We start from the raw sequence: 11,015 nt of genomic DNA on the forward strand, positions 1-11,015 counted from the left end.
GCTAGTTTCCTTTGCTTCATCGTCTTCTTTTTGAGGGGAGCAACAGAGTCTAAAGTAGTTTGTAGCGAGGCCGTAGCACCATCTACACAATTATCAATTTGAGAGGAACTAAAGTTTACATAAAGGTCCTCTGTTGTATTAAAGCAGGTAATGAGTTAAGTGCTGTTGGAATAGCTTCCTTAAATTTAGCTATAGCACTGGCAGATAGGCATCTAGTGTAGAAGCTTTTAATTTATTTCGTATAATCCGGTATTAAGAATTCGAAAGTTATTAAGAAGTGGTCTGATAACAAAGCCATATGCCAGCACAAGGTTGAGGGTGTGGTTAAAACAGTGCGTGGCCTCTCTCTGACTGAAACCAATTGAATCTAGGAGTGAGTTGAAAGCAGTACTAAGGCTATTGCTGTCAACGTCCATATGGAGGGGGGTGCCACTTGTAATGTGGTTTCAAGTGTGGTTACAGTTTTTCAAAACTTCACGCAGACACCTTTCACTGTGATATGATATTAATGGCGAGCCGAAAGCAGTCACGGTGCTGTTGTTTTACACTTCCTCTGACACGAGCAGGCACAATGGTGGTTTATGTGCCCCGGGGACTGACTGACAGGCTGAGGATGTAAGGCAAGGCAACTTTATTTCTACAGCACCTTTCAGCAACAAGGCAATTCAAAGTGCTTTACATGAAACATTAAAGAGATGAAAATAAATTCAGGCTAAAATAGAATATACAAATACAAGAATAAAAGTATAATTATTCAATTTAATAGGTTGTAGGGACAGGTTTGGGAGGAGAGAGGTAGGGGTTTTATTTTTGTTTGTAATTCATTTCTGTCAGTGTAAAATATTCTGAATAAATAACATAATGTTCTACGTAAATAGGTTTGGAATGATTTTTACAACTGAAATATTTTTTTTTGTAATTACAGACGGAGTAGTACCAAAGAATGTACCGTTGGATACCGGAACCAAATTCCAGGTACCGGAATCGCTAGTGGTATTGGTTCAGATGCGAAAGGTACCCAACCCTACTGACGAGCCCTCCATCTGGGCCTGGCTCCAGACGGGGGCCCCTGGGCTTCCTCCGGGCAGGGTAACTCCTCCTCTTCCTCGTTGATTGATAGGGTCCGTGTCTCCACGTACCTACGTACATAGCCACGGTAGATTTAATGCAGAAGCCTAAATCACGCTTAAGGCTTTCTGAACCACTTTTAAGTGTGATTCATGGTTCTGCGGAGGCTCCATGCAGAGCTTTCGTCCGTAGCCTACATGAGTGGCCTGAAGTGTATACTTGTGCGTTGGTGTGTGCGTCGATCTAATAGGGAGCCAGGTTCCATTCACCCGGAGATTATTTGTTCTGGGAGATGGGTCAATACTGAATGGGATGGATAAGTACATAAGAAGCTGTGTCCAGACTAGTTTAATGATAGCCAGACAGATTATTTTAAGAGGATGGAAGAATGAAGGGGTGCCGTCAATCCAGGGGCTTGCGAGATGGCTAGGGTGGCGACATTTTAAATAATTTCGTATAAACAGTTTGCCAGATTGGATGTCTACACTAGAAAATGGGGAAAGTAGCTGAACTTTCTGGAGGACTCCTAAGAAGCTGGGGAGAGATGTGTATGATGGGCTTATGGTGTTGTTATTTACACATAGGTTTATTTGGTTTATTTTTATTGTCTATTTTGTTATTATTTTGTTAGTAATGTAGTGGAGTAAAAAGAACAGTACTTCTCTCTGAAATGTACACTCTATAAGAAATAAAGCCATAAAATAACAGTAAATTAGTAGCCTACTGGCAGCTCATTAACCAGCCTTTGTCCCTTAATTAAAAACAGAAATGTTGTGCGTGGCTACAGTTAAAAGACAGAACATGTTTTTTAAATTCTGTCAGACACAGCTGCTCAGTTAGCACATTTCTGAAATGAATCTGGTTAATCATTTACGATAACGGCGTTGGGAACAGCTGACTATACGTCAATTGTCGGAGCACAGATAAAGGTCCCATAATGCAATTCGAAACGTAAACAAACAGAAACTGTGAAGCACGTCCTACGGACAGTTTCTGTTGAAATATTCAGACTACGGCTATAAACACGGATATTTCTTACAGTGTTGTGGAGTAGAAGAAGAAAGTGGCATGAAAAGAACTGACTCAAGTAAACCTCAACATTTGGACTAAAGTACAGTACTGGAGTAAATGTAGGCTTCTTAGTAACATTCCACCACTGTGTATTGTGCTCTCAGTCTTATGATAATTAACAGACAGCGGTTTGGTTTTAACTGCGCCACACGAGGCAGGCAGCAGGTGTGGGTGTGTCCCTCCCCTGTCCCCGGGCGGTCAGCCGGAGCAGCGGACCCGGAAGGAAAGGCTCATTAAAGACTGCGGCTCCGTCTACAGGTAAGCAACTGCTCTTCTCAATATGTTTTAATTTGTTGAACATTCAAATGGTATTCGTTTCGTCAAATGTCATCTTCAAAAGCTTCTAAATGAATCAAGTACGAAGCTATAGCTAGGCTACTATAACTAATGTAGCCTAGCCTATACTAATGATGTCTAGAGTCCGCCTGGTTACCTGTCCACACAACAGGAAGTGCATCGGTTTATACGGGATAGCCTACAGCAAGAAGATACAGACGTATGTAGCTATGTGTTATAACTTAGGAAGTGTTTAAAGGTGTATTTTCACGGTGTTGCTGTGTTGTACGGTAGTATACCAGTCTTGAATAAAGTACCTGAAAACAATACTTGAGTACAAGTACAAGTAGCCTACCAGAAAATGACTATGGTAGTCACCTTTTGGAATATTACTTGAGTAAAGGTCTTTAAGTATCTGATATGTACTGCACTTAAGTATCAAAAGTACGTAGTAATTTACTGTACATAATTATTTGAAGATTTAAAAAAAATAAAAACTTAATTATTACTCATTAATTAATGAATGTGGCTTCCTTATAGGATTCAGGATTTCCACACCTTAAACATCACATTCAAATTCTGTATTCAAAGTATAGGGCCTACATTTTATTTAGGAAATGTAGTGGAGTCAAAGTAAAAGTTTCCAGAAATATAAATAATGAAGTACATATACAAGAAAATTGTACTTAAGTACAGTAACAAAATATTTGTACTTTGTTACATTACAACACAATACACAAACACACTAAAGTAAATGCAGTAGGCAACAATTCCCCTGTAAATCTCTCTTCAATCTCTTTTTTTCAAAATACATGTCAGTGTTCCACAAATGGATGTGAAAATTGGGCTTCTAGAGCTATTTAACCCTCCTGTTGTCCTTGGGTCAACTTTGACCTGTTTGCAAAAGTTTCTATATCAGAAATGTGGGTTTCTTTCAAGCAAATTGCACAAAAATGACACGGAAGTTTCCATAGAAACACTCTTTAATGGACCTTTTCCACAGCAGACATGTTGACTTGTCATAGTAGGAAAAGCACAGCTGAAATTGATAACCTTAACAATGGCTCAGTTCCATCAAGTGTCCCAGTAAGATATTTCAGTGAGTCAGCATGCCCAATACCTGTACCTCTCCTAAGTGGAATGCAGCCATCAGTAATGGTTTGGAATACACCTGTGCTTTTCCTACTATGACATGTCAACATGTCTGCCGTGAAAAAGGTCTATTAAAGGTCCAGGGTGTAATGTCTTTTGTTGTTCATTCTCAAAATCTGTGTTGCCTGTTCACAAAATATGTCCTTTTTCATGATTATTTACCACCACCATCAATTCCAAGTATTCCCATTGGCCTGAACATTTCCTGCCTTATAACCTTATTACCTGTCCTGTCCCATCTCTACTGTCAACTCCCAACAGCAAAAGCATAAGAATCCAAAGGCAAAATCATGTGTGTGTGTGTTATATTATATATATATATATATATATATATATATATATATATATGTGTGTGTATATATATGTGTGTGTGTGTGTGTGTGTGTGTATGTATGTATATGTATGTGATTTGTGAAAAAAGGATGTTTTAAATAACCAAACGTTTATTTATGAACTTCAATATCCAATCGAAAATAATCCCAATGACATAGTACAACATGGTGTTAAAATACAGCGCTTTCAAGCCGGAGAGCCGAGCGCAGCGAAACGAAATACTTTCACCCAGGAAACGCTCGTTCGTATTCTCGGGAGGGTCTTAATCCAAATCACCATCTTTTTCCTGAACTCAAGTCGTTTTGGTGCCTAAACTTAACTGTCGTTCACTCACTTGTTCTGTCTAAACTATCACTACCACGACTTCCTGAAAGGAGCGTCATCTGGCGGCGCCTGTAGCCGGCTCACAGTCGCCTATTGGCGGCTAAACGACTGCCGCTGGTAGCCGGCGTCCCGGAGCTCCGTAGCGGCGAAATCCAACCAGCAACCGCTGCTCGGATTTGATCATTCTACGGCACTATGTGTTCATGTTACAGTTTAAACTACTTCTATTTTAGGTTTATGACATATGGTCTATTGATGAAGTAGCATTGGTCACTTTGAGTGCTTCAGTTTTACTCACCACTGTCTGACTTAATCTCCCACACACACACACACACACTATCTGAAACCAGTATTGGTCGATCCCTACTCAGCACCTATCCCCATAGGATTTCAAATTGGATTTTTTTTGTTCTACTACATACATAGCTGCTGTCTTTTTGCAATCAACTGGCCGTCTCTGTTACCCCAGTATCTCTGATAACCAATGTATTTAAGACAGTTCTCTGATATACTACTATAATATTTCTGAACTTTATCCCTCCTGTTATATATTTTGTACATCAGTGTATTTAAACAGATTGACGTTAACATTTTAATTGAGTTCCAACATCCCCTCCTGTTCTGTAAATGATCATTAAAAAGATGCTTGTCAACTACAGTATGTGCCCTGGAGTCTGCATGCTGGCCCTGAACCGTGAGCTTAATGCTTCTCTCTGTGCGTGCGTGCGTGTGTGTGTGTGTCTGTGTGTGTGTGTGTGTGTGTGTGTGACAGCATACAGAGCAATGGATCAGAGAGGCCTGCAGCAGGAGTTCCAGGTTCAGTTCAGCAATGTGGTTTCCAGAGTGCAGTTCTTCCAGTCGGACTGGGACATCGCCTCTTTTGCCATCTTCTTCATCTTCATCGGTGAGTGAAGCTGGGGGTTCAAATGATTTCTATAACACAGCATCAGGGTCCATAGTTGTACACCTTTTTTCTTTTCTTTTTTTTACTGAAAAAAATGAGCAGAAAGTGAAAAAAGTTAATGCCACCTCTCCTCCCTCCCTACAACGTAGCTGTGAATCCTCTTAATGCAAATTATTACTTTTCAAGTTTCCTAAATCACAAGAGATCACTGCGATGGAATTTCTGCTGATGGCAGTTCCGTCACTTCCACCGGAAAAAAAACGTTCTGCTGACAATTAAACACACAAACATACCTTTGAGCCCAGTAAGTGTCCCACGTCTTCACTCAGATGCTCGTGCCCCCCTTTTGGCATTGCTTGAACCGAGGCAGTCAAATGTTTGGGGGCCTTCAGTGCTCAAACAGCCACTGCAGCCAGCTGAAAGATAGCCATCAAATCTCGTGGCATACAACAAAAAGTCACATACACATTTCAAAATGACGTAAAGCACTGTAGAATAACAGGTGATACTGAAAATAAACTCTATTTATAGCACTTTTTTATCATTGGAAGATGTTTGGAATAGGGCTGAAGGATTTGGGGGAAAAAAATCTAATTGCGAAGTTTCTGCCAGACACTGCTATACCGATTAAAAAAAAATATTGAGCTTGATGTGATGGTCTGGCTGACAAGAGTAACGTTCTACACTGAACTAGAGATGTTCTGATACCAGTCTGGGAAAAGCCTCCAATACCGCCTAAAATGCTGGTATCGATATTGGTAAGTACTGGAGTTTATGTACCGATCCAAGAGCACGTAATTTAGCTCCATTATGACTCACTGTCAAACTGGATAATAAAAGAAAGTTCTATGGCATTCATTGTGTGTGTGTGTGTGTGTGTGTGTGTGTGTGTGTGTTTTGTCAGGGATGGTTTTGCTGCTGGTCATCCTGGTCCTCATCCGCTGTTGCTGCTGCTGCTGCTGTGATGACGAGAGGGTAAACACACACACACACACACACATATTGTATATATAAGGGTTAATGCCCCCGAGGAGGTGTCCATTGTCAGGTATTAATGGTGTGCGCGTCGGAAGGTTGCCTCCGCTGAAGTCTAATAATACCGGACAATGGACACCTGGAAGGGCATTAACCCGCTTATACCACGGTCACTTGCCAAATTACTTTACATTAACATTCATTTATATTTTAATGCGTTTTACAATTGAAATGATTTGGAATAGATTTGAGACATTTTAAGGTGTTTCTGATCATTTTCGAACAGGATCACACAACACTCAAGCAAACATTTGGGAACAAAGTTTGCTAGCCAAAATGGATTGCGCCATCTACCTACAAATGATTCATATTGCACAAGTTGTAAAAATGCTTACAGTAATGTACCAGCTGATAGACATATATCAAGATATAAGACAACAATTTTAATTTTAATTCCAAAGGCCAAGGGAACTATCAGGATGCATAGTATCCTGGATCCCTGAAATAACTGGCCTTTAAAAATAAACATCTGCCTGCCTCTATGGGAATTTTACATAGGGGTGTCTATACTTATGGCCCCTGTATTTTAAGGAAGAACATTTATTTATTTACGATACATTATTCATTCACAAAGAAAATTGGTGTCCTTAAAGGTTGGATTTTTTCCTAATTCCTTTAAGTCTTTAAGATAAATTTCCAAAAGATGATTTTTTTTTTTTTATTCCTCTTTTTAGTCAACTTTAGCATGGGTTCATAAATGTATTATTTGTATACAAGCGTGTGGATGGAAACATGGCTAATGACAGCGGTGTGTTATGCTTTCTCGGCAGCCTCGCGGGCGGAAGGTCGGCATAGAGAACATGGCTCTGGAGCCCTGACAGATGGAGGAGTGGGGGGGGGGGGCACAGCCTGCTGCTTTGACTTGTGTGCCAAAGCTTTGACTGGACTGTCACCAGTCGGTCACCAAAACGTAGTCCACTCGCACATAGAATGAATCGTTGTTCCTTTGCTACCCTGGTAGGGAAATCTATCACGTGAAATCTTTTTGACTGTCACTGCTGTGTTGCTAGGATACCACCGAGCAGCCGTCTGTGTTTTTTATGCCTCTGTCAGATTCAAATGTCACTTCCTTGTTTGTTGAAAGAATGTTGGTTTCAATTTGAAGTTTTTACTTGGTAACAAATCTATAGGTCATAAAAAAAAAAAAAAAAAAAGTAATGTTTGTGTATTTCTTCCTTCTCATCGTGCCTTGTTCATTTATGAAGAACTTATCCTAGCAACAAACAGAGGACAAAGTACACAAAATCAAATGAAGGCCTGAACTGATAAAACAGGAGCTACTGTAGCTGGGTTTGTGTTGTTCTGAGGACAGCCCAAAGGTTTACATTTGCTCGCTCAGTCTGGTGGCCATAAACATTTAAATATGTAGCAAAGACTGAGAAGGTCATAGAGAAGAGCTACTAAATTAATCCCAGGAATGAAACCTACAGTACACATGACTCAAAACTCCATCGTTACGTTTGCATGGACCCAACCTGCTCCATAACACCATGAGCTCATGGTGGACTTCAGGAAGAATGCCGACTTTGAATGAAGTGTGTTTTATGATGCTAAAATTACGGTTTATTTACATGGAGTCTAGTGGCTTAAGCAAACGCAAAGGTGGACCTCCTTAGAAATCCCTTCCGTAATGTTGTCACTTAGAATATTAACCTGAGCCCGTCAGTGGCTAAACAAGCACTTTTGTGAAGGTAAATACAAGTTGGACGACTGCCCTATTAACTTACATTGTAGCCGTTTTCGCTGACTGCCGACTGCAGCGATTTCGCTTGAACATAGAAAAATAGGGTGAGAAAAAAACAACCAAAGTTACCCTTTAACGAGACATCTTTTTACAGAGCTTCACTGCATCAGGCAGCAAAGGTCAACAGGGAGAGTTCAACATGGACAGGTTATTGTTTAGAATATTTTTATTGAACATATATTAGATAAATAATTTCCACATTTTATATATGACAAGCAGCTTTTTAAAATAGATTTAACACTTACTGGAATGAAGTCGTTTGTTCATGATTGGATTAGTGTTCACAGGGAATCAACAACACGTGTGCAAAACGAGTAAAAATAAATATTAAACACAGAACAAACACCTGAAATCAATTATTACATCAGCAGACATGACAAGCAGCTTATCATATTAGACATATCAATGCAGTAACAAACAGGGAATGGGAATGGTGTCATTTTCACCAAATGGGGCAATAAACAACCAACTAACCAACAAACGAAATGCACCAAGAAACTAAACACAGCCCTGCTTCAGTCTCCACATCATACACATATTAGATATATATTTAGCTGGGCGATATGGAGAAAATCAAATATCACGATATTTTTGAACATATACTTCAATGTCGATATTGCGGCGATATTGTAGGGTTGACTATTGGTTCTTTTTCAAGATATGGACCTTTGGTGTCTAAGTGACTGATGGGAACAACAATCTTTGACATTGGTCCAGTATTGAGAGAGTTCGCTGCAGTAGGCAGGGGTGAAACGAGCTACAATGTAAGTTAATGGGACAATCGTCCAGCTTGTCTTTACCTTCACTAAAGTGCTTGTTTTTCCACTGACAGGCTCAGATTAATATTCTACGTGTCTGACAACATTATAGAAATGATTTCTAAGGAGGTCGACCTTTCTGTTGAGTAAGATCCTTTTTTTTTTTTTTTTTTTAAAAATATCCGCAATCACCAGACTCCATGTAAATAAACGGTGATTTTAGCATCGTAAAATACACTTCATTCAAAGTGGACAGAAACAAAATAAAAACTATGAAAAGCTGTTGTGGGTCGTCTTTCCACTTTTCCAGCCATCACAACTCTAGTTTTGGTTAAAATAAACACATAGTTTACTGATTTACATTTGAAAATATGTTGGTTCTATACATGCTAAAAGTATTGTTTTTTTAAATGGACTCTGGTGGGTTTAGCTCTAGTGACCTCAGAGCTGTTTCTGGTTAAACGGAAAGGTCTCAAAGAGGTTTTAAAGGTCCATCTCTGTAGGGATCCTTTCCATAATGTTGTCAGACACTTAGAATATTAATCTGAGACAGTCAGCGGCAAAACGAGCACTTTTAGTGGACCAAACTGACGATGCACATTTGTCCCATAGGTTAACATTTCAGCCTGGTCTGTGGCTGCTGGTTACAGCGTTCACTGTATAATACTGGACCAGTTTCATAGATTGTTGTTCCTATCAGTCACTTAGTCACAAAAACGGGAAAATAGGGTCCAGGTTAAAACAAAATGAAATGACCCTTTAACAACACTTGAGAAGACAACACTTGTGTGTCATATTACAATATCCAAAATCTAAGACGACATCTAGCCTCACATATGGATGTTGAAATAATATCGATATGTTGCCCAGCCCTACATCCAAGTTCTAATTAGGACTGGGAGACTCAGGTTCTCGAAAAGTTTTAATTCATCCAACTTGACACTGAATATTATAGACGCGCCTGAAAACCAAATATGAAATGACTGTTGTTAAATGTCATTAAACCCAAATGTATTGGATATGGTGTCGTATTATAAATGCTCAGTATTTTCATTTCTCACACGACCAGCTGTGGAATAACACGGCCATCTTGATGACATGAACGCTCACAATAAGTGCTTAACCAGGCGTGATCCCTCCCATCCATCTCATATGGAACTGACTTCACCCTCCAGCATTGAAGGTGAACTCCACAGCTTTTCTACATCAAAGCGTGTGTGTGTGTGTGTGTGTGTGTGGAAGGGCAGACACTGGATCTGGTCCTCACAGATGATACTGTACTGTCAGTGAATGAGGATGCTTGTATACCCGAAAACATCACAGTGGGACATGTTTTCCTAATACTACTGCATCCCCTCACAGCTAAGACTCCCCCTCCCTCCCGCATTTCCCATATACGGTGCATCACCCAGCGCTTTAAAGTGGAATTTAAGTAAAGTGAGCATTATTAAGGAATTAGTGAAATTTAAAATAAATTCTCAGATGGGGGGTGGGGGTGTTTGCCTCCTAACAGGAGGTGAGGAGTGTCATCTAGAGCAGTGGTTCCCAAACTCAGTACCCCCTGACCAGCACAAAGCATTTTGGGTAGAAAAAAAGGCTTCATATAAAGAGGTACATTACAGCGCTGCACCATCAGTGTCTGTTTTACTAAACACATGGGCCTAATTTTTTTATTTATATATATATATATATATATATATATATATATATATTCTCTTCAAAGTTTTTATTCCTTTTTAAAAAAAGGTATCAATGTTTTTTTCGCTTTCTACGACAAGTTTTTTTTGACGTCGCCTTTTTTGAGTTTTTGCCGCTTTTTGACGTTTTGTCTCTTTTTTTTTTTTTTTTTTTAGGTTTTTGTCGCTTTTTTTCAACAATTAGATGGTTTTGCCACTTTTTTCTCAAAAAACGTGCAATAGGAGGTAGAAAAATCCTAAATTTTAGTTCCTAATATAGGCCCAAAAACACTCTTACACATCCCATAATGCAACTCAATGTGTTTTATTCCAGTAAATGCCCACTTCTTTCAAATGCTGCACTTCCAGGTCGAACACAGACTTCTCGTACGGACTACACCGCTGTTTAGAAGAAACGGTCTGCTCACAAATGGATTCAAGCCCTCAGTTTGTGGTGGGAATGTGATCCGACCTCAATCTGATGCAACTCTGCTAGTGGGACCTAAATGGCACCCGGAGCCAGGTGAGCTTTGCATTCTGGGATGCGAATGATCAAAATCAACTGTTGTTAACAGCTGGCCGGAGAATGGATGGAAGTCTGCCGAACCGGTTACAACTTGGAATCGTTTTACGTTTCAAATCCGATCATCGGTTCCAAATTTAACACGCAGCAG

At 39.7% G+C, this 11,015-nt stretch overlaps 1 protein-coding gene across 4 annotated transcripts; it reads left to right on the forward strand.

The window, feature by feature from the left end:
* Positions 1 to 1,719: 1,719 nt before the first annotated feature.
* smim22 (small integral membrane protein 22) lies at positions 1,720 to 7,311 on the forward strand. 4 transcript variants are annotated; one of them, XM_028599922.1, is made up of 5 exons: positions 1,720 to 2,198; positions 2,298 to 2,397; positions 4,997 to 5,128; positions 6,033 to 6,103; positions 6,934 to 7,311. In XM_028599922.1, the coding sequence occupies exons 3-5, from the start codon at positions 5,008 to 5,010 to the stop codon at positions 6,979 to 6,981; spliced, it is 240 nt and encodes a 79-aa protein (XP_028455723.1). In that variant the 5' UTR covers positions 1,720 to 2,198; positions 2,298 to 2,397; positions 4,997 to 5,007; the 3' UTR covers positions 6,982 to 7,311. The 4 variants fall into 4 exon arrangements, with proteins under 4 accessions (XP_028455723.1, XP_028455722.1, XP_028455724.1 ...); XM_028599921.1 differs by having other exon boundaries at positions 1,720 to 2,155; positions 2,244 to 2,397; XM_028599923.1 differs by having other exon boundaries at positions 1,720 to 2,155.
* The last annotated feature ends 3,704 nt before the right edge of the window (positions 7,312 to 11,015 follow it).

This window comes from Perca flavescens, chromosome 15 (genome assembly GCF_004354835.1).
Source record: "Perca flavescens isolate YP-PL-M2 chromosome 15, PFLA_1.0, whole genome shotgun sequence".
NCBI lineage: Eukaryota > Metazoa > Chordata > Actinopteri > Perciformes > Percidae > Perca > Perca flavescens.